General features: G+C 36.8%; 1 protein-coding gene across 14 annotated transcripts in view; it reads right to left on the reverse strand.

Moving 5' to 3' along the window:
• MECOM (MDS1 and EVI1 complex locus) overlaps window positions 1-23,761 on the reverse strand; it is a 571,478-nt gene that overhangs the window by 20,662 nt on the left and 527,055 nt on the right. For 5 of the 14 annotated variants that reach the window (XM_012470949.3, XM_012470953.3, XM_012470956.3 and 2 more), the window contains 5 exons: window positions 20,088-20,235; window positions 18,630-18,786; window positions 12,944-14,300; window positions 10,338-10,425; window positions 5,775-5,801 (listed from right to left, as the gene is read on the reverse strand). In XM_012470949.3, the coding sequence (XP_012326372.1) occupies window positions 5,775-5,801; window positions 10,338-10,425; window positions 12,944-14,300; window positions 18,630-18,786; window positions 20,088-20,235 (1,777 nt within the window). The remainder of the gene's footprint in view (window positions 1-5,774; window positions 5,802-10,337; window positions 10,426-12,943; window positions 14,301-18,629; window positions 18,787-20,087; window positions 20,236-23,761) is intronic. The other 9 variants (XM_012470950.2, XM_012470957.2, XM_012470952.3 and 6 more) reach the window with 5 other exon arrangements.

Genomic DNA, 23,761 nt, shown 5'->3' on the forward strand with positions numbered 1-23,761 from the left:
AGTGCAATGGCGCGATCTCCGCTCAATGCAGCCTCCGCCTCCTGGGTTCAGGCAATTCTCCTGCCTCAGCCTCCCGAGTAGCTGGGATTACAGGCACACGCCACCATGCCCAGCTAATTTTTTGTATTTTTAGTAGAGACGGGGTTTCACCATGTTGACCAGGATGGTCTCAATCTCTTGACCTCGTGATCCACCCGCCTCGGCCTCCCAAGGTGCTGGGATTACAGGCGTGAGCCACCGCGCCCGGCTGATCGCTGTTTTTTTAAGATTTTTTTGTAGAGATGGAGCCTCACTATGTTGCTCAAGCTGGTCTTGAACTCCTGGTCCCAAGCAATCCTTCCGCCTGCTTCAGTCTCCCAAAGTCCTGGGATTATAGGCATAAGCTACTGTGCCCAGCCTTAGCTTGATTCTTAAACTCCACAGCTAGAGGGACTCTCCCCTTTCCTTTTGACCCTCTCAACATGTTGGGTTTCCTCAGGGCTCACATTTTATTTGGAAGCTCCTTATTACTGAATTTTTAAGTAGAAAAAAAAACTTTCAGGCCATCCTGTTAAATCAACCCCTCCTTTATTTGTTCGGTTCTCAGGGTCGTATGCCATTAGAAAGCTCAAGAAGCTATTTTAAAAGATGTTTGCATTCTGTAGGCATTATATAAAATTCTCAAAGAGCTGGGATGCTAGACCAGAGACCCATAAGAACCAAGATGATAACTGCAAGTTCAAACAACTGGTCAACTCAAGAAACTATCCTTTTGCTAATGAGACGGCAAGACAGCGATGAAGGCCTAATTTATGAGCTCAAGTTAAAAATAAAAGGCAACATTTCCTACTCAGAAGCAAAAATTAACAAAACATATATTCTGTGGACACACAGCTGGACAGAGTACTGTCAGCTTCTTAAAGTAGAGCAAAATCTTAACAGCATGGCCTGAATATGATCTCTTCACACAAAAGGAATATTGTGTGTTTGATTTTTCAAATGATTATTCATGTTCTAGTTAGTTCTCTTTTTTTCCCCCTTTATCCTGGAGCCTGCCCTCTCATTTCATGCCCGGACTCCTAATGCTAGCTACAAATTGCAATGTACAGGGTACTACCGCCAATTTGCCAAATGTCTTTCATCAAACACGGTACAAAAAAATCTCAGAGGAAAGTCAAGATACATTTACTTGTCAGACGACAAATGTGAACGCATTGGGAGGCAGTAAGCTCAGAGGTTTGATTCATAATCACTCAGCTGCTAAAACATTCTCCACAGATGCAAGTGGACAGCACATTTGTCACTATGAAGGATTTTGACACATACTGATCACAGGGCAGAGATACGGAAAGATGCTGCTGCTCACAGAGGTTGGAGGAAATTCTGTCTCCACAGAATACGGTCATTATTCCCTTCCAGACAGAGCATTAGCATGTCCGCGTTACTTTGGATTTATTTCTTAGAAATCAATCCAGAAATATTTTATGATATGCTTGTATTTGCATGTATTCCTTCTAATTGTTCCTTGTAGAAAATCATTTCGATATTCCACCCAGCATGAAATAAATTTTCTGAGTGAAAGATGACCTCTGGCCTTCAAACTGATTAGCACTAGTAACAGGCACGGGCAAGGGTCATAATCACACACATTTATTGGGATGAACAGTTAGTGCATGGGTAATGATTACAAATGTTTTATTTATATACATTTAATATTTAGGTAAAATTTCATTATCTAGTGGTTTTAAATCATTTGAGTGTCCATCCTGCTGACACACTCAGATTCCTGCAACAAAACATCTTATAGAAACACGTTTCCTTTTATATGGAAAATAGCTTACTCGTGACTATTATTCCCGGCTTTCATCTCCAGCACACATAAACTACAAGTCCTTCGAGTTATTTGAGAGCAATTGGCTGTTGAGAAATGTGTCTTGCTTTAGTAGCTGCTAATAGCTAGCTCCTTTTGAAGAAAGATCGCTGTGATTACTTTACCTCAAACTGTTTCGATTTGGGAAAACCATCAAGAAACAAGAAAATATATTATAGGCTTGATGGCTAAATAATGACATTCTTAAAGGTAATAGGAAAAAGAATAAGGGTTACACAAGTGTCTCTCTTACAAGCTGCCCCCACCTCTGGCTTCTGGTGTCAAATGAAAAGAGGATTAAATTGGAGTGGGGAAAGGGAGGGAAAGAAGATGGGAAGCAAGCTGAGGGTAACTATTAACACACATACACATGTACACAAAACATTTTCTGCCCAGCCAGCAACCACTGAAGCAACATAAAAGCCTTCATTGAATCCTTCTTTTCATCTTCCTAATATTTGCTCTTATAGTACTTGACCTCAGTTGAAAAGAAGAAGTTTCCACATTGAGATAAACAGAAGTGACTCAGACATCTGCTAGATGGGGTAACCCGGCAGTTCTGTGACCAACATCAGCCCTAGTCAATACCTTAGATTAAGGTATTGGATTAATATGAGCTCTATTGAGTGTACAGATCAGAAACCCAACTTTCTCTTGCTATCTGGTCTGACTCACATGATGTTCCTCCAAAAGTAACATACTTCTTCCAGGAGAAATAGTAAGCTTTGACATTCATTTTAAATTTTAAAAATCAAGATAAATTGGAAAAAAAAGGCACAGAATCTAGCTATATATTCTTAAATTATGAAAAAAATGAAAAGGGCGATCTGTACTACTGTGAAGAAGCGATTCGCTGAGAACGGGGAAATCAAAGTTAGAGCATACATTTTATTACCCCATGACCCATTAATGTCACAGCGTAATCTAAGATCAGTAAATGACAGTTTTTTTCCTATGGAACAGTAATTTTTATTTACATATATAATAGTTGATGTTATCTGCAGCCAGATGTCTGGAAGAGGAAGTCATTTCACCCTGTTCCAGTCCCCAAGAGGCTATTAACTTTATACTGACGCAAACTAATATTTAGACACAATTCCCTAGCTCCTACAAAAAAATGTAGCTATCTCTCTATTCAGATAAAGTTAGTATTTTTAAAAACATTTCAGCAGGCAAGATATTATCAACTGGGTCCTAAGCATTTAGCTTAACATTTATTATCTGGCAGCTAATAATTGATGACATAAAAAGGCTTCTCATTAAAACTATTAAAATGACAACCTGATTATATGAAATGATATGTCCAACAACACCATGAATTATGTGAGCTAACATTTTACAAATTAGATTACGCATGACTTTATCATAAAATAACTAACTTTTCATAAATAACTTATGATGGGAAAGTTTGTAGATTTGGTAGTTTTCTATATTTATTCACTTGATAATCTTGAGAAATCACAAAATCATGGTAATATGGAGGAGAAGTAAATATTCCTATTTTATGGTTATCTCACTCCATGTATCACATTCAGCAGTCATGATTATGAAATCACTTAGTTTTTTCTTTATTTTTGTGGGTACATTGTAGGTGTATATATCTTGGGGTACATGAGATGTGTTGATACAGGCATACAATGTGAAATAATCGCATCATGGAGAATGGAATATCCATCCCCTCAAGCATGTATCCTTTGTGTTACATGAAGGTTTTTTTAACCACTAAAAATTATAAGCATATATCTTTAATATTTCCTACTAATATATGTTTTATAATACAAATGTAAATCACAACTCTGAAAAACCTGTGACTCAATGCAATGGGAATGTTTCAAAGCATTACAATAGCAATCACTATGCTGTTGTCTAAACTGTGGAAAAGGCAGTTTAACTTAAAGTCTACATTGCCTTTGTAAGTTGGTACAATCATTGGACATGTATATAGGGGTCAGTACCTTAAGCTTCAAGCAGCTAACAACAAAGCTACTAAGTCATCCTGAACCTTAGAGAAGATGAGGACCACGAGGCAAAGTCATCCTGAACCTTAAAGACGAGGACCACGAGGCAAAGTCATCCTGAACCTTAGAGAAAAGAGGACCACGAGGCAAAGTCATCCTGAACCTTAGAGAAGACGAGGGCCACAAGGCAAAGTCATCCTGAACCTTAGAGAAGACGAGGACCACGAGGCAAAGTCATCCTGAACCTTAGAGAAGACGAGGACCACGAGGCAAAGTCATCCTGAACCTTAGAGAAGACGAGGGCCACGAGGCAAAGTCATCCTGAACCTTAGAGAAGACGAGGACCACGAGGCAAAGTCATCTTGAACCTTAGAGAAGACGAGGACCACGAGGCAAAGTCATCCTGAACCTTAGAGAAGACGAGGACCACGAGGCACAGTCATCCTGAACCTTAGAGAAGACGAGGACCACGAGGCACAGTCATCCTGAACCTTAGAGAAGACGAGGACCACGAGGCAAAGTCATCCTGAACCTTAGAAAAGAGGACCATGAGGCACAGTCATCCTGAACCTTAGAGAAGACGAGGACCACGAGGCAAAGTCATCCTGAACCTTAGAGAAGACGAGGACCACGAGGCAAAGTCATCCTGAACCTTAGAGAAGACGAGGACCACGAGGCAAAGTCATCCTGAACCTTAGAGCAGACGAGGGCCGCGAGGTAAAGTCATCCTGAACCTTAGAGAAGACGAGGACCGCGAGGCAAAGTCACCCTGAACCTTAGAGAAAAGAGGACCACGAGGCAAAGTCATCCTGAACCTTAGAGAAGATGAAGACCACGAGGCACAACACTTAGGACAGATCTCTACCAGGAAAGTCAAAGGAGGAATATACTGGAAATACAGGCCAGGATAATCAGAAAACAACCCCATCTACTGCGTAACTTTGCCTAAGTTAGTGGGTTGATCTCTCTCTCCCTCTTTCTCCACAAATACTTGCATATTTTTGAAATAAAGTTTAACCTTAAAAGTCTATCAGAATGAAAAAAATCACAACTTTATATACTTCATGAAAGAGATAAAATGAAGGAATTTCTGGTGAAGAAAAACTAATATCAGATAGAGGAAAGAGGTTAGCGCTAAAATGCTTCAACTAAATTTATATATAATTATTCAGTGACTTTAAAAGGACAGCTGAACTATATCCCAAGATTTTGCCCATTCTTCAGAAATCAGGAAATGTTCAGTGACAAAGAGAAACAAAAACAATAACTATATGTTATTTCCACTGACCAAGTTTTATTTGGGGGTGGACACTAAATAAGCAGTATTCTTTGTATCCTGAATAGCTTCCATAATAAAAAATAAAGCTATCCCCTAATATTAACTGAAACTGCCTGTATCTGGAAATAGTAACTGAAAGTCAAGGAAGTGAGACTAGATGATAAAGATCCATTCACTAGTTACATACAGATTTGTAAACATTTAGTTTTATATCTTCAAATAGCCAGAACCAATTTCTGCCCTGGGATATATGGATGTGAATTCCCATGTCAGCCTGTATCTACACACAAGTTCAGGTTTTATCCTTTGGAAGTCTTTATCAAAAGCATCTTTACATGCTGATACAGGCTCCACCAATAATGGTTGTTTTCATTTAGTGACCCATTTCAAAGTCTCGTTTAACAGCGTGTTCCCAAGTGTCCAGAAAGAGTTCTGTATCAAGGTATAATTATGTGGAATGGATCAGATTTATCGAATAAAATCATTCTGTAAACAATTTCTAGCTCACTAAATGCCCAATTATAACTGAAAGAATGCAGCTTAAGAAAGCACGAAAACTATCCGCTGGAGCCATCATGTAATGGAAAGAGGTTCAGAATTCTTTATGTCTGTACAGCAGTTTAGAATGTAAGCTGTATTCTTTTTAATGTTACATCACTTTAGTCAAAAATATAAGTAGAAAACTTACCCAAGTTCTCTGATCAGGCAGTTGGAACTGGGAGCAAAATTGAAACAAAAACAAAAAATTACTTCATGTTGATATCTTTATTGTAATCTATCCTTTGAGAAATTAACATTTGTACGAAATTAGTAATTTTTGCTTATCACGTAACCTTGAGTAAAAGCTTTGGAAATAAAAATTAAATATTTTTATAACACTGCTGAATTTCCTCTATTAACCTAAATGAAATGTTTGAATCAAATTTCATTTTTACAAGAAAGCTAAATGCTACCTACTAGCAAATCTCACAACAAAGCAGATGCTTTCCTTTTTACTAATTACTACCTGCTATAAAACAATATCCCCAAATATACTTTAATAACTAAACATTAAGCCATTTCCTGTAAAAATCCAATCTCTTGCATTTTCATAATGTTAATAACAAAAAAAAGATATTTACTCAAATATGAATTACTGAATAATAAAAGGATAATATACTTGGAAATTCACGACTTGATTTTTATTAGTATAGGACCCAGACCGTCAGAAGTCAGAACACTTAAGAATGTTCATGGAAAACTAAAAAGATCTAGCTCTTAATGACAATTTGTGACAAGATTCACTGGAGGAAACTTCAGTGGGTTAGAAGCTCTTCCAGGAGACACAAAGGTCATATATGCTTAAAAATATCATTTTGCGTGGCTAAAGGAGATACATATTTTGCTTACATATGTTTTGGTATCTTTAATAAGGGAGATACATAGTTTTTAAAGGATGAAATCTTGATCGCAGATGAAATCTAACCATAAGAAATACTTGTTGAAAGCAAAATAGAAGATGAAGGACAGAAGATTTAAGTGATTTTTCACATCAAGGTATAAATTATAACTTGGGAAAAGACTGTCTCCTCAGTCCCTTAAAATGTAGTAGCAGATAATCAGCCAATTTAAAAGGAAGAAAATACAAAAGAATGAAGAAAGAACAGAAATGTAAGTAAAAGATTGTTGCAGATGTACTCAAAGCCAAACATTTGGAAATAAAATGTGCAAATAACCAAAAATAATATTAAAAGTATAGGAAAATCGAACGAAGGAATAATAGCCACTTTTACAATACTGCAATTGCCAAGTGACTTCATGAAAGTTCACACGAGCTATCAGTGTGAATGCAAAGGGTCCAAAATAGGAACAAATAAAATGGACATTTGGAGGTCACACAGTAATAACATTCCCTGCATCTTACCTATTTGTGGCCATTGAACTCCTTTTCAAAATTATAGTGTAAACTAAGAGACCATAAATAATTTTCAACCACATATGCAGGGAAAGCCTCTACAATGCTTATTTCTCCCTTAGAGTAAACTAACTTATTTGTAAGAGTAAACTAGAAGCCAGAAAGTTCTCACCTGACCTGACAGAGCAAACATGATACTTCAAGAACTGAACTAAGAGAAGACTCTAGACCCTCAGCATTTATCTTTTAATTTTGATGTAAGTATTTATGTAACTTCTAAGTATTTTTGGCAGAATTTAAAAAATATGTATTATTACAAAAGGCAATAATATAGCCTAATAATCTTTCCATAAAATTCAATAAATTTTCATTTACTGAGGTAATCGCTTATCACTGACTAGGAATTACGGATTGAGAAGGGATAAGCTGGGAACAATATAAAGATACACAAAAATTGTAAAACCAGACTTCCCGAGAGAATACCACCATGAAGCATCCTTATTCCTTTTCCCTGAAACACTGAGAATGTGATCCCCTCTTTATTACTATAATAACCCTAAGAAATAGATAGGGCAGATAGTATTCCCATTTTGAAATGAAGATCCAGAAGCCAAGAGAGTCCATGTGATTTGCTCCAATATACTTGAATGGAAAATGAAGCAATGAACAGCTGTATGCAAGCACATTAGCTATGAAATCATGACAGCGCTGAGAACTGAGGTAAGTCATTCTGTTTCAGCTCCTTGATCTGTGCCACCCTTACTTCTCCCTACTGAGGTCATGCCAAGAACACAATAAGCATCTTTTCAAGTACTCCTAGATAGATGGCATGGCCCTGGCAAAGAAACTGGGCAGGGGATGAGAGGAGGGTGTTTTAATAGCATCCATTTATATTCATAATAAGATTTTTTGCACCCACTAACAAGAGCTCTTCCTCATTTAGGTCTTTCCACAAGCCAAGCACGATGCTAAATATGTTGTGTACATAAATGCCAACTCTTCCAGTTACCCTGGGAAGGGTAAGGCTTGATAAAACAGGAGGAGAACTCGCCTGTATCCCACCTTGTATCCCAGCTATATACAGCATGACACACGAAAACAGCCATGATGGTTATAAAAACAATGAACTATTTCTATAGTAGTTGGTAAATAGCCTTTGCCCTAAGCACCCTGAATGTTCCCCTGCTTCCCTGGTCTCTTCCCCGAACACCCCTCGGATAGTCCCGTTATCCAGCAAATAAGACATTAGCAGCTGGTGCAGCAAGAGCCTCCAGCATTCTGCCCCAGAATGACAGAAATCCGTTCTGATGGGTAAGTATTTATGACACACCAGGTTTTAAGTATTTTGATCATCGCTCTTGGGTCTTGTTCTAATAGCAACACACAGCAATAGAGTCCCTTATTCTGATGTAGCTTCTGGTGTAGGAGAAAAACACTGCCACTGTACTCCCACAGGCATGTTTATGAAGACCTGAGGAATGACTGCTATGCTCGAAGCACTGGACACATGCCTCATCTTTTGTGATCCTTAATCAAATTTGGGAATGTTAAAATATAACATATTTTCTCTCTTATTATTTTATTTTCAAATACGTACCTACTATATTGCTAATGGCTGCAAATTCAAACAGAATTACTGGTTGACAAAACTGCCCATCTTATGAACCGGTAAATTTACCTACATTATCAAAAAATCTTTGAATTTCAAAGTGGAAAGAAACCTTACATGGAACTCTCTCATTTTACAAACAAGAAAACTAAGAGGCTGGTAGACTAAGATGCTCAAAGACATTGAATCCCTGTTTTGGTTTTTCTCCATTCTATCATGTACTCATAGCACTCAATTTTGAAATGGTTAATTATGAAATTTTAAAGATGATCAGAATATGAAAATAATTTGATTACTGTAATATTACAGTAATGAATTATTGTAACAATGAATATATGAATATTATAGTCTCAATTTATAATTATAAAGGAAGCTATCAAGAGAGATGTACTTTTTGTACAATATCTGACACAAAATATGTACTACATTCCAGTTTATTGTCTATGACACTTCACAAGTACTATTTAGATCAGTCTAAATAAAAAATATAGTTTATGATAAATATTAACTGTTTAAGAACTTACTTCTTTTCCATAAAATAATTATGTAAATAATATCCTTTAGTCTTCCAATATAAAATTAATACTAACTGGAATGTTTCTAAAACTTGTACTGCTAAACCATATATTATCTCATTTTGAAAGGGAGTGAGAGTTCTTTAGCAATAGTAGATTTATCCAACTAACCCAGGAGATTGTGTTACAACTCTCATAGTCTTTATTCAGGACTCTAGGAAGATACTTGAAAAAGTGTAAAAGAGGTAACCGAAAGGAAAAGGAAAAAAGAATCAGATCCCATGATTTTTATTTAATTAATTGAATTACCTAATAGCTTTCCATAAGATAGCTTGCATAAACTTCTCCCAATTTTATTAGAGAACCGTTATTTTTTGTTTGAACATATTGCAACAGAACAAATTAGTTTACTTTGTTTTTAAGAATTTTCATTAAAATGTTGCTATCTAGAAAGACCAGAGCTTGTATCCTTTAAACAAAAGTAAAATAAAATTTATATTAAGAAACCACATTCAAGATGCTTATATACAGTATTTGTTCTTTCAATATGATTTTTCAGATGGTGATTGATAGGTAAACCCATTTTTTTTAAATGACTAAATGCATAAGGGCATCAGGATGAACCAGTTAGAGATAGTGCTGCTTTGTATTTTACTTGCAATGATAAACTATATATATTTTGATAAATGAACACAACTTTGTTCTGCAAATAGCACTGTGCATTGTGGTGAATTCTTGTGCAATTACAGTACTTTGCCGGAATGCTCACTGGTCTCTAGATAAATTCCTTCCCCCTCTATGGTAACAACTTGTCAGGTAGACTCATTTCCTGTTTTTATCTAAGCTCTAAAAGAACAAGAATGACCTTCATGAATTTGGGACGAGTCACTGTATGATCTACTTCTCAGTATCTGCAACCACGACACACAAAACACACCTTGGATATTTATTTTCTTAACTGAGTTCTGCTCACTCCAAAATGCACTTTAACTCAATAGACAGTTAATAGCAGACAATAGTTTAACAGTGAGACCATGTTATTTTTACACATAAATTAACTAATTTTTCTTTAAAGAGTGTGGTTTTTAATTCTGCTAGAATTTCCTGTGTTCTTCCACACCAGCGTCATAGGAAATCCTAATGTTCTCAAGATGTCTTTTATTTCATTGCACCTGCTTTTCAGGATCAACAAGTTAGTTTACAAGCTGGAAGCCTCAAATCCAAAATACTTACTTGTGGGTGAAACAAGAATCCTGGAGAAGGCCTCAAGTATTTCTCTTTCAAAGCTTCAAGTGGGTCAGTTAGTTTTCTTTTCTCTACTCTGAAAGGTTAAAATTAGATTTTGGAGATGAATCAGTCTCACATATCAATCACTACATAATCATTCACGTTTAAAGCAGCTAACAATAAAGCCAGTGGCAGGTTTCTGGGAAGCACACTAATAAAAATGTAAAGACATTTGTCTAGTTTTTGGAGATTACTCATGGCCCTTCTAGGTGCTTAAGGAGAGAAGGACCTATTTATAATGGGAAAAAAAAACCCTACTGAATGACTAGGAATAGGAAGATGAAAATAGGAATAATGAGAAAATATGAAAAATGAAGAGTCACTAAAATAGAGGCGTTTGTCACAAATTCAGTACCATTCCATTTCAAATGTAGACAAGAATGCTTGATGACTTTGAAATCATGAGGTCAAGGCTAATTCTGAATATTAGAGCCATTTCTACCAAGAAGGTGTTCTCCCAAATATGCACTCTATTTCTTCCATATTTGTCAATAATAGTAAGAGAGTCTCCAAGCATACACTGCTAGCCACTCTTCGAGGTTTTCTCTCTCTCAATATACACTTGTATTTACACATATAACATAATATATTAATATATAAATATTTTTATGTAAATTATATGTTCGAAGAGAGAGAGCATATATGCTCTTTGGATGCCACTGCTGATAAAGAAGGCAGGCAGATAGGATGGGTGTGGTAAAAAGAGGATGGGGAGCTTTCTGAAGATAGAGAGAAATACATAAACTTACCTATAGATCTCTTCTGCTTTAGAAATGTTTGCCATTCTATTTTGCATTAAGCACATAGAGAAATAATATCCCTATGTTGAATTAAATCATTGAATTAATTTCTTTTACCAACCTGGTATTAAAAAAAACTTTTAGATATGTACACTCTAAAAGCAGAATAAAATAGCTACCACTTATTGATATTATAGATGTGATATGTATGTGTGGCATACACTATTTCACTTACTGAAGTAGGTGATGTTATATCCATTTTATGGGTTTTGTTTTTTTTAAGACACAAGAAGGCTGAGATTTCAACCCAGGTCTGACACTAAAACTGGGTTCTAGGTCTTCCATGAGTTTGGTAAAATGACAACCCTAGGTCTTAATTGAGAAAAGCACCAGAAAGATGTTAGAGATCACAGTGAGTAACAGAAATGTTAGAGGTGATGAGGATGAGAGCAAGGAATGTGTGGAAGAATCAGAAGGCAGTTGCTATTGAGAGGGTGTAAAAAGGAAAGTCTGAAAAATTATCTTAACAAAGGATGGAGACACATCATTGAGTTGGAAATATGACCCTCACCCAAAATGTGTGACATACAATCTACACACAAAATACGGAAGATACGTGTTTCTTTGTTTTTTTCCTTCTCTAGTAACAGGACTGCCAAAGGAATTAAGATGTAATAATTTTAAAAAGCAGCCAAACTTGGTACTGATGCACTGAGATATTCTGTATTGTCCTTTGATGTCAGTGTGTCATATTCAAACGGGGGTAGTCCTTTCCATACTGGCAACGTTTCCTTGTTAATGCATTGTAAATAATATACGTAGAAGAAGAGTTTTAAGTGAGAAGAATTTGCAGCTCTAGTACCTATTAAGTAATACGAACTCAATAAACATTGTTGCATGAAATAATAGAACAGCATCTCTTCATGAAAGAGAATTAGAGAAAATATGAAAACACTCCCGTTAGATAAGTTCAATAGAAAATTATCCACATGTTCCATGAACTCTTGACAATGAACATTTGAATAAGAAAGTAAATGTGAAAATATTTGTAATATTCCAAATATGTAATATTCATAATATTATTATTCATACCCATTTAAAGAAAACTAGTATTTTAAAACTAAATCACTTTGGTCAAGTGAATAGTACAGGATATTGCCAAAAAGCCCTTTTATTAAACTTGTATGTTTCACCCCAAGATTTTTTTTGATACATCAAAGGAAACCGGATAATGAAGCTATTAAACAGAGACAGGCTTTTTTTTAAGCCAACTACTCATATTATATACAAAACATTTTCTGTGATTAATATTTTATTTACTTGGGGATTCCTGAGAGATTTATTTAGAAACAACATGACCAGCCCTTATTAAGGATGTGTTGGTACGTTAACAATGAGTGGACTCCTGCTGTTATATATCCCACCTATTCCAAAGAACCTGACCCATTTCAGTACCCATGCATATTTGCATTAATCCTTCAGGAACCTCATAATTCCACCACTTGACAATTTACTTTAAATATGACGTTCCCATATTTTCCACTCCAAAAAAAGTGTTTAAAAATAAATTTATTGTCAAGGAAAAAAAAATTCTGTAGGCCTATTCCAAGCCCCCAGCTTCAGAAACATCCAAAAATAAGTTCAAACCGAATGAGCCAACTTTCAGAATAAAAAATGAGTTCACCAGATCAAACAACTTCATTCCGTTTTATAGTAATAGTAAAAATGATGTGTTAAAAAGCCATCACTTTACAGTGTAAATGCCCCTTTATTATATCTGTGCAGATTTCATCATCTCCCATCCACCCTTACCTGTAAATAGGGTCCATAAAGAAAGGAGTGGGTCTTGCATGCTGCAAGGAACCGTCTGAAGCTGGTCTTGGTTCCATGTTGCTTCCTTTTTTTTCCCCAAACACGTGGTTCTTTCGAGGCTCAGTCAGCTTTGTCCCACTGGCTCTACTCCTACTGCCCATACTTAGATCCAGGGGCTGGTCTTGGCTTGTGGCAGGCGTCACTGGAGGCTTGGAGGAGACTGGAGTCAAGGGCTTCTCCTCTTTTCGCTTAGTGGTGAGATCAAAGGGGGACTCAGAGCTGCCCTTCTGCAGTTTCTTAACTTCACCTGGTGATTGGGGTTCCATTTTCAAAGGTAACGATCTCAAGTCTCTATCAGGAAATGGGTACATTGATTGGGAGAATGCTGGAAAAAATGGGAGGGGAAACATGGAAGGGTAAGGTAAAGCTCCAACTTTTTTGTCTTGCAGCCCCACCAGTCCTGTTGAACCAAAGTATTTTTCAGCAATAGAAGCAATAGCCTTTATAGAATCATTCACAGCTCCTGACACCGCAGTCTGCTCCTCTAAAGATGGTGAGAAAATGGAATGATTGCTGTATTCTTTCTTATTATTTATTGAAGCCAGATTCTGAAGAGGGCTTACTTTGTCTTTGAACATTTTACCATTTTCTTTAAATTTCTCTTTATCACTTTCAATGTCACTTTCCAGATCAGAGCCCGAGGTTGTTTCCAGGTCACTGCCACTTGGCGTACTGACATCATCAAGGTCACTACTCTCTGACTGGTCACTGATTTTCTCAAGGGGCCTCTCTTCAGAGGACCTCTCGGGCTGGAGCTCCACTGGCTTATTGTCCCCTACAGGTGGGTGTTTAGATAGTGCCTTCAAAATATCCTGTGTAGCTGGCAGTATCTGAGGATGTGTCATGAGGGGACTTTGACTTTTGTTTGTCTGTTCAGTACTTGATAGTCCTTTAACAGGAGAACTAGCAGGTATCAAAGGAGGCCTGTGGTACAAGCCGGAAGGAAACAGACCAGGGAAGCTAAAAGAAAATCCAGGAGCTGTTGGAAAGGTAAGACCAGCAGGATGCCTATTGGCGCCAAAATAGTCAGCAAGGCCCGGGTTGGCATGACTCATATTAACCATGGACGTTTTATCCATAGCTGGGGTTCCAGGAAGTGAAATGCCTTGGCCAAAAAATCCACCTGCCGCAAAATGGTTCTTGCCCTCACAAAACCTCCTGTGTTTATTTAAGGAAGACGTAGTGCTGAACATTTGTCCACAGTCTTTGCACTTGATTTGGGTTCTGCAATCAGCATGCATGCGCTTATGACGACAAAGGTTTGAAAACTGAGTATAGGATTTATGGCAGACCTCACCTGTGTGCAAACAACAAAAAAGAATCTCAGGCTTTATGTCAATTGCTTCTGAATTTAGCAAGTATCACAATTGGTTTACTCAAAATTTCAATTAGGAAGCCAGTAAAAGACATTGGAGGCACCAATCTGGGTGCTCCAAACACAGAAAACCCCATTTCACTAGATTCCAAAGCAAGGCAACCAACCTGACAAATGTCTTGAGGCAGCACAAATATTTCATATATATATTTGTTGTCACCCCCCATTGTGCAATATTTTGCTTTATATTTGCATATTTAAATACTTATGGAGAGTTAAATTCCAACATGCATTGATTCTCCACCCAATTACTATGCTAATATAATGTTGAAAATTAAAGTCTTAAAATGTATTAAATATGAAACATAGCAAGAATCCCTTTCAAATTTTAGAGTACTTAAAAATTCTATTTTGTAGACACCAAAACAAAATAAAATAGCCTCAACCAGAAACTTCACCTTCATTGCCTCTCCCCTTGGGGAAAAAGCCTGTGACTGCCCTGCTATTATTTAATTGGTATTATATCATATGCTCTCATCATTCACACATCAAAGCCACACAACAATGCACATTGTGTATTCTGAGACTTTTTTTTAACAATCATTTTCATGATTTGAGAAAGACTGACATAATTTACAATGGCTCTATTTTAAGCCTGCAAAGGAAACTAAATTGAATGTAGCCCATCCTGCATTGCTGGTTCCCATGAACTATGATCACGTCCTCTGACTTCCCCTCACACCAGTGGTTGCGCTAACCTTCCTGCATTTATGAAACCCCCGTCCTTGGGAAACATGACCACTTGTTGTCATATCTACATTAATTATCTCAGGCTTGACTTCTGTGTGTTACAGCCAACTCTAATTGGTAGGGGAGAGCACTGTGAAACCTCTAATCCAGAAAGAAGGGCACAGCATTGGGTGCAGCTGTGAAATATGCCTCTTCACCAAGAATTTGCCCATAAAGTAGAATCTCCCTCCTCACACATGTGCCACTACAGCTAAGTATATTTTAAGACCAAACTTTGTACCCCTTAATAATTCCTTTACTAGGTAAGAATCCTCACTCACTTCACGGTCCAGTAGGATTACAGTATCAGTACCCTGAGCATCGTATTTTTTTTATTTTACTTTACGGGGTTGAATCATGTTATGTGTGAACTTACTTTAACACTTCTGTGCATGTTCAATACATGCACAAACAAGATATACCTTGTTGGTAATTGTTGAAACAAATCTATTTTAAGAAATCAAATTGAAGACAAAATGCAGCATGTATTGCTTTCATATGATGACTGCCTTTAAGTGCAGAATAGTTGTGCTTCTAAGTCAAAGCAATAGTAATTTAAAAAAAAAAAAAAAAAGAAAAAAAACAACTCATGCCTAGGAGATTTTATAGACTTTCGGTCAAGCAAAACTCACCCAGAACTTGGATTATCCCACATACATCCAAACAGGAAGTACTAAGTGAGGCTATAGCTCCTTCTTTACTACTAAAGGTTAAACTGTATTCTTATACATATCAACGTGCTTGGGAATATTAAAGGTGCCTTCAATTGTGGGATGAATCATAACAATACAGAAGTTGTAACATGCATTTTCACGGGAAGAGAAGACGTGGGTGATATCTTTTCAAATTATTTTACCAGAATATATTGACCAGAGTCAGCTTTAAAAGTATATACTATGTAACCATACACAATAAATAAACATATGATTTGAAATATTTGATACACTAATTAAAATCATATAATGGAGAAGGTAGAAACATCAGACATTCACTAGATATATTGGAATAATTCAGCTAGAAACAATAACAACATTTTATTATTGGAATTATAAAAAGTAAGAAAGCAACACCTCTTAAAAGGCACTAAAAAAATGTCTTGATGAGTATTCAACCAAGACATAAGTTTTTCAAAAGCTTGTAATTTTTTGGCAAGGAAATGTTGCTCTCTACATTTCTTTCTCACAACAAGATGGCTTTAAAAAAAAGTCAAGAGTTTCTCTATAGTGGAGTAACAGAAGTTCAGCTGATTTTTCTCAGGGCACCCTTTGTTACATGGCTGAGTGGTGTCTGTGTCTGGGCTCAAGAACATAGGATATGGGATGTTTTCTTAGGCAGAGGCTTTGTTTTCAGCACTTGAAGCACTGGCCTGGCATACCACAAACTACCAGGCCTCCAGGTAAACTGGTTCAATTGATACTGAAGTCTACACTCTACTGTAATTTTCTCAGTAATAAGGAATTAGCCAGCAGTTGACATTGCATTTTTCTACTTATTAAACAAATTAAGAGGCATTTTGAATATATTCAGCCTATTAGAGCATGTGGTTTCTATTTGGGAAAGCTGGAGGTTTCTGTAAAGGCAGTGAGTAATTACCTTAGCACTGGTGACTTTGGGCTCAAGCGTGGCAGCACACTGTAATAAGAGACAGTTGCCATAAACACACCAGTGGGGGTAAATCGTGGTGTGTGGCCTTCTGGTGAGAAACAGATATCAGCCCTAGGTGAACCTCCTCCACTCAAGTCTCCGCACCATTTCCTGATCTTTAAACTCTTTTGTTCTGAAATTACATGGCTATTATTCATAATTACTCCATGGTTCTCTGTCAGATTTTATATTTGAAGAATGCCATCTGCTATTTAAATTTACCAATAATTACTGAAAATACATTGAAGGGAAATACTTTATGCAATCTGATTGGAAAGGAACATCCTATGGCACTTTAAAGTGAAACACTTGTCTTCAACACAATTAAAATTCCAGATCCCAGAATCTTCAATAGTAGAAGTCTATATTTTCTGACTTTTATTTTAAATAATAGAGAAAGCATTAAATGAGTGATCAGAATTCCTTGTGGTTTATTTTACTTTTTTTCACATCAAAACATAATAAAACTTACCAAAATTTATTTCTGAGGAATCAGAAATAAATGAACTATTTAATATCGTATGCCTGTAGTACTTCCAAGCACATTTCAGGGCATTAAGACTTAAGAGTCAGGAATGCCATTTTGAGACAAGAAGTCTAAAAGTTCTATTGAATGCTTTATTTCCTGTGACCTTCAACAGAGCTTCCCCAAGGGAGACGAGAGCACCCTTTTGTTTATCTGCTAGTCCTCTTCACCCGGGGAACAGAAGAACATATGAGCAAAACAGGGCTCTAGTGTAAGCTGGAAAAGGAAAGAAAAGCTCTTTTGGTGCTTGGACACACAAAAGAAGGCTGTGTCAAGACGAAGGAGAGTTCGTCTCTGGCATCTCTATGTTGGCACTGCAAATTAGTTTTTTCCATCAGGTCCTGTAGTAGTGTCTCATATACCTATTACAAACCAAAGTCCAAGGTCTTGCCAAGTGCTGAGTATGCTTCAACTAAGTCTATGTGTATTTGGATCCAAAGTCAGTCTTGAAGTTTGTAGCACGACTCAATAAGTCATTGTATTTATATGTCCAGCCAAGCAATGGATTAAAGAAGCCCAGAATTTTTGCCCACATAGACTAAAAATGACTGATCTTTCTTCTAAAATGTTTGAGCACAATACAGAGAATAGGAGTGGGTGGACAGAAGAAAAGGCAAATGAGAGCTGAGTTTTACTGTATCTGAAGGATGTTACTACAGTGCTCTGTACAGGGATGTTCTAAGTAGGTGGTCAGATCAGATGTCCCCTAAAAGCACACTGCCTATAAACTTGCTTTGGTGCAGTGGGTAAGAGAAACAGCATGTCCAGCATCTAAGTGCAAATGTTCTGCTTTTCTTCAAGTAACAGAGAACTACAGACCAACAGCCTGTGATTGGCAACAATGGGTAGATTAAAAAGCATTTCATCCCCCTCGCTCTCTCCACACACGTGTACTCACACACATACACACAGAGCCATAAGCCTACTTGCCAGGTGGGGTTCTTCCAGCTCTTTCTTATCCAGAACAGGTTTTTAATCACTTCATCTTGTTTAGTGATGTCTGCTACTTGCTGCTTTACAAAGCCATGAACATTTACAGTATGAGACAAATCTGATTGTCTTGATTAAATCCTACAACCTGGGAAGGCTTCCCTTTGATTATCTAATGACTTTTCTTTTCTCTACCTGTTATTGATTTCTTCCAAAAGAAAATACCCCAGGAATCAAAGACAAAATACCATGGATCAGATTACAAAAGATTTACTTGTAATCATAAGTAGCCCTACTGGATTGGACCACAAATAGCTAACACAGCGACCCTCAGAAGGCCATGTGCAGTCACTCTCCTGGTCACAGTGCCTTTTGGAGGAGAGACAGATGTGGGAAGGAGGGCTGGAGTGTTAAAAACTTACAGATAAAGGGCTTCACACTGCTGTGGATGTGCTTGTGTTGTTTGAGGCCCGACGAAGTGGCAAACGTTTTGCCACACTCCGGGCAAGCATGGGCCCGGGCACCGACATGCTGAGAGCGAATGTGCCGCTGAAGGTTGCTAGGGTCCGTGAAAACCTGCTAGGAAATGAGTACTGATTAATCCAGAAACTTAACTCAAGGACACAATTAAAGAAGTCCCGGGATGACTCAAGAAGAAATTTTGCTTATTTGTTGTGTTTTTGTTTTTCCCATAGACCAAAAGTGTACTCTCCTCTAGGGTAGGAACTGTAAATGATTCTGCTGTACATCCGCAGCATGGAGTATCCACTGTTTAACCAAATACTGAATGGCACTATTAGGCCATCCTGAAGGTCCTTTTGATACCATTTAGAGTGATTGAGTTGAATAATAAAATGTTGGTTATGGCATTACTAAAAGTTGTGTGCTATTTTCACCCTTTAAATAAAGACACATTGTGTATAAAAATTTGGAGGATTTTTGACTAACATTCCCTAAATCTATTTAGAGTTTCCCTAGGGTGTTAAATTCTAACGCCGTCTCAGCTAAAACCCTTCCTTTAGATACTGTACTAAAAACAAAAATAAAAAAAAGCCGCCCAACACATCTGAGAGCAAAACCTCCCTAAAGAAATTTTAAATGTCTTTATTTTTTTTTAATGAGAAAAAACACACAGAATTTTAACGTGCATAGAACAAGGTAATCACAAGAGAATGATTACCCGCGACCTGGTGGGGTCCAGAAACTTCCGCTGGCATGAAAAAGGCTATTAAAATGCTAGGAAATGTGCTTCGGAAATAAAAAGCAACTTTAATGATACCAGGACATCTTTGAGTTAACTAAGAAACATGAAATTAAAAGAAGCGAATTACTTTTACCATAGGTCACAGTTATGGTCTAAGTTGAGTATGTCGTTCAGCACCGACAAGAGGCTCCACATGTTTTAATTAGAACCAAGTCATAATTTATGGTGAGCCTTTGGTTGGAAAAATCTGCAAATGTAAGAGTCACCCATTCTTTCTGCATAGGTATTCAGAAATTTTATGTGACTTCCTCACAAATTGCTATTAAAAGAAATCAGTAATGTGACTTGAATAAAATCTTCGTTCTCTGCAAGGCTATAAAACAACTCCACGCTGGCAAATCAGTAGCGGAACCAGGAATTTACCAAGGATGTCTGACACCTGGTTCTGGAACTCACCATTAAGCCTCACTTCCTCCCTTACAAAAATAAAAGAATACCCACTAAGTGTTTTTATACACTCTACTAATGCCTTTTAGCATACAACACTCAGTCTACTTTTCTCAAGATATTTATAGTTTCCCCTCTGAAGGGTTGTTTTTATGTATCGTAGCAAGTGATGGATTAAGAGAGAGCAGGATGACAGAGAGAGGCCAAGTAGCCTACAAATTCACTGTACCTTGGCACAGTTTTCACATTCATAGTGCTTTCCACTGTCATGTGACATCTGGTGGCGAATTAAATTGGACTTCCAGTTAAATGCCTTGGGACACTGATCACACTTGTATTCCCTCTCTTCAGTATGTGACAGCATGTGTTTCTCCAGGCTGTTAAGAGAATAATAGATTTAAAAAGACAAAGGATGCATTCATAAACAGAACGTCATTTTTTTGCTAATCCAACTGGCAATTAAAGAAATAAGAAGGAAAAGGAGTTGAACTGAGAAGGAGGAAAGAGCAGAAACAGGCTTGTGACAGACAAAAGTGCATTTTATGTTTCCTGGACTGTGTCACCAATGTGAAGATGTGTTCTTGTTGTTAGAAAATAAGTCTGATACAGCTGACAGGGAGTAGCTGCCAATTCAAGAGCATGATAAACAACACGATATTTGTCCAGTTTGAGATTCACTACACAATTCTAACAGCAACATGTATTGCTATTACTTGACTGAAATACAAACACTTAAACAGAAAATGCTTAAAAATATGTAGGCAAGTATACTTTCTAATGTAGATAATCTCTCGTGAACCTAGGATGGACGGACAGATGAATAGATGGATGGATGGATCGATGGATGGATGGACTGATGCATGGATATATGTGTGGGGATAGATAGATGATAGATAGACAGATAGATAGATAGATAACCTAAGAATTAGGGAGTAAGAAGTGCATAATATTTTAAGTGGATGCAATATTTAAGTCCCCTAAAAGAAAAACATGATTAGAAGTTTTTCTCAAGCACCGTTTCTCTGTTTTAAAGGTTAAAATGTTTTATCTTCTCAAATGTTTGCCCCATTTTCTAAAATTTATATATGAAATCTCCATGAATATAATTAAAAAACATATGCTAGATAATGGATTACTGTGATAGAAGATGTCTGCAACACCTTTATTGATTAAACACACACACACATAACACACTGGGATACTATCCCCTAATAAAGTAACCAGAGCTCCATGGAAAAATAGACTATTTCAAATCTGAAGTAGGAAATTCACAAGATGGGCCTTGAACATCTTGTTACGACAAAAAGCAAGACATTTATAGATAATGTCCAAAAAATTAGGGTGCCAACTTGAAGAGATGTCCACTGACCAAGGTGGAGCAAGTGGAGCATCAATAAGAATAGCAATGATTTTATCAATAATGATATTCAAAACACAAACAGAACCTCCATGGCCACCTAAGGAGGATGGAGGAAAGTCAAATCATTATTCCTAAAACTGGTAAAGAAAGGGAAAATATTTGGGCACATATCTGCTTTTCCTATGTAAGCTGCACTTCCGGGTAAACAAATGAGACTATGAAGGGAAGTTTCTCTACATGAAATTAATCCAGATAATAAATGGTGAAACAATGACAGAGTTAGAATACATTCATTCTGAAGCTCCTAAAGAATTGATGAATCTAATCAATCGATTATGTGACGTCAAGTAGAAACAAATGGCACCAACATCAACAAAATATTCCTGGTGAAACACAGTCTAAATCCCAACCAAGGCTTGGGATATAACTACAAGTCTACAGGAAATCAGAGGGGATGGAGAAAGATGTCAACACCACAATGATACAAACAGCAGAATCCAGACTGGAGGAAGCACTACAGTAACACAACTCAGTTTCTTCTATGATTTTCTATAAATCAATTATAATAAGAGAAAGAACAGGGTGGAGAGAGAGACGGAGACAGAGACACAGAGAGAAAGAGAGACTGACTCTGGGGGAACCTTTAGATTAAAATAGTTGTAAGAGACTTGTCAACCAATTGTTATATGTGGACTTTATTTTGATCTTTATTCAAAAGAAACACTTTCAACTCTATGAGATAACTGAGGAAAATTGTGCTCTTACTGAATATTTGATAATATTAAGAAATTATTTTTTAATGTGATATTGAACTTATGTCTTTAAGGAGTCCTATTTTCTATAGACACATACTTAACTACTTTTTAATAAGATGATATAATGTCCAGGATTTGTTTCAAATAATTCAAAATAGGTATAGTGACAAGACTGGCTTCATGTGATAATTATTGAAGCTGAACAAATGGGATTTAAGAAGTACTATCTCCTCTCTAGTTTTGGGTATATTTGAAGCTCTCAACAATAAAAAAGTTAATTAGGAAAGAAAAAGTAGCAACCACGAAAGCATCCTTTTATTTTATTTCTTTGTGTGATGAATACTGTAAATATCAGTACCAATTAAGACCTTTGTGCACCCAGAATAGATTATCCGGTGGTCATACAGACTGTGTGAGTGGGAGCATACGTAAGAAAATGAAGTGCCCATTCTCATATCTTGGCAAATTAGAAATGACTTTCCCACACATTTTGTCTTTCTCAGCTTCCTCCCCGCAACTCTATTCAAACTGGTGCAAGAACGCATTTTCCTGCCCCATGAACCAGTCAAGTTAGAAATGCCATTCTGAGCACAGGTGGTGATAGCTCTGTGAACAAAAGGTACTAGGAGAGTGCAGGTCATAAGAAAGGCCCTACCTTTATCTATATTATGTTATCCTCTGTTTGTTACAGAGTGGAATGTTAATAAAAGAGTTAAGACGGAAATACCAACAACTGTAGCTCACGTTGAAATGAGTCAGGGACGTCCTCCAAAAATCACTGTACGGATTACAATTCTCACTGTCTGGCCCTAGCAACCCATAAAGGCAAGCCATTTTATGATCTATATTCCACTATGCTGTATATCAAATCATAAACCCTGAAATCTAGTGGCAAAGGATTGGCCTATATGTTGAGTTTTATTCCTCCCTCTAATTCCAAAGATATGGTTTAATTTTAGGGGTATATTATGAGTATATGGCATGTCAGCGGGGAAAGATAACAAAGGAAAAGGCATTTTCCCTTATTTGCTTCTCCTAATCAAGCAGAAACTCCATATTGTTCCATAGTATTATTAGCTTTCAGTTAACCAGCAATAAAAAACACAAAACAGCGAGTCCTTTTCACAAGAGTAAATGTGCATTGCTTTCATAAACATAGAAGCAATCTAGTCAGTCAGTGAGGCTTCTCTGTTTTTCATGGAATTTTATCTCAATCTATAAAGCCTTGCTCAGCCTTTTGAGTTTTTTTCAGTCTTTTTACCTTTTGCACATCAACCATCGTTTCTTTCTTGTTTTTTGTTTGTTTGTTTGTTTGTTTTTGTTTTGCATTTGTTTCTCAAGATTTTACATAAAGGATAGAGAACAGAAGAATAGATCATGTCCAGAAAGTAATTTTCATCATTTAAAGTATAAAGTGACAACATAGCATTTAATAAAGTAAAAAATATTTAGTAAATAAAGGTTCTGAATGTGGCTAAATTATATAATTTATAACTAAAAAGTACCAGTTGGAAGATTAGAATTTAATTGCATAGTAACATGCTTTATCCAAATGGCGGGGCTACCAAAATATAAATTTTGGGAATTCAAGCAATGCCAGATAATTAGATTTCCTTTTCGTTTTCTACTAAATGTTTGACTGAAACTACTAAACTAATAGTTGGTTTCAGCATTAGGTAGAGTTGACTCAGGCTTAATCTTATAGCTAGGCAGATTAAGAGGCTTTCTCCACCTAAGAAGTATTGCTGTAGGAAGTGTTTAGTTTGCCAATTTCTGCCTTATAATGCT

The sequence above is a fragment of the Aotus nancymaae genome, unplaced genomic scaffold (assembly GCF_030222135.1).
Source record: "Aotus nancymaae isolate 86718 unplaced genomic scaffold, 86718_ANA_hifiasm-v0.15.2.pri h1tg000019l, whole genome shotgun sequence".
NCBI classification, from domain to species: Eukaryota; Metazoa; Chordata; class Mammalia; order Primates; family Aotidae; genus Aotus; species Aotus nancymaae.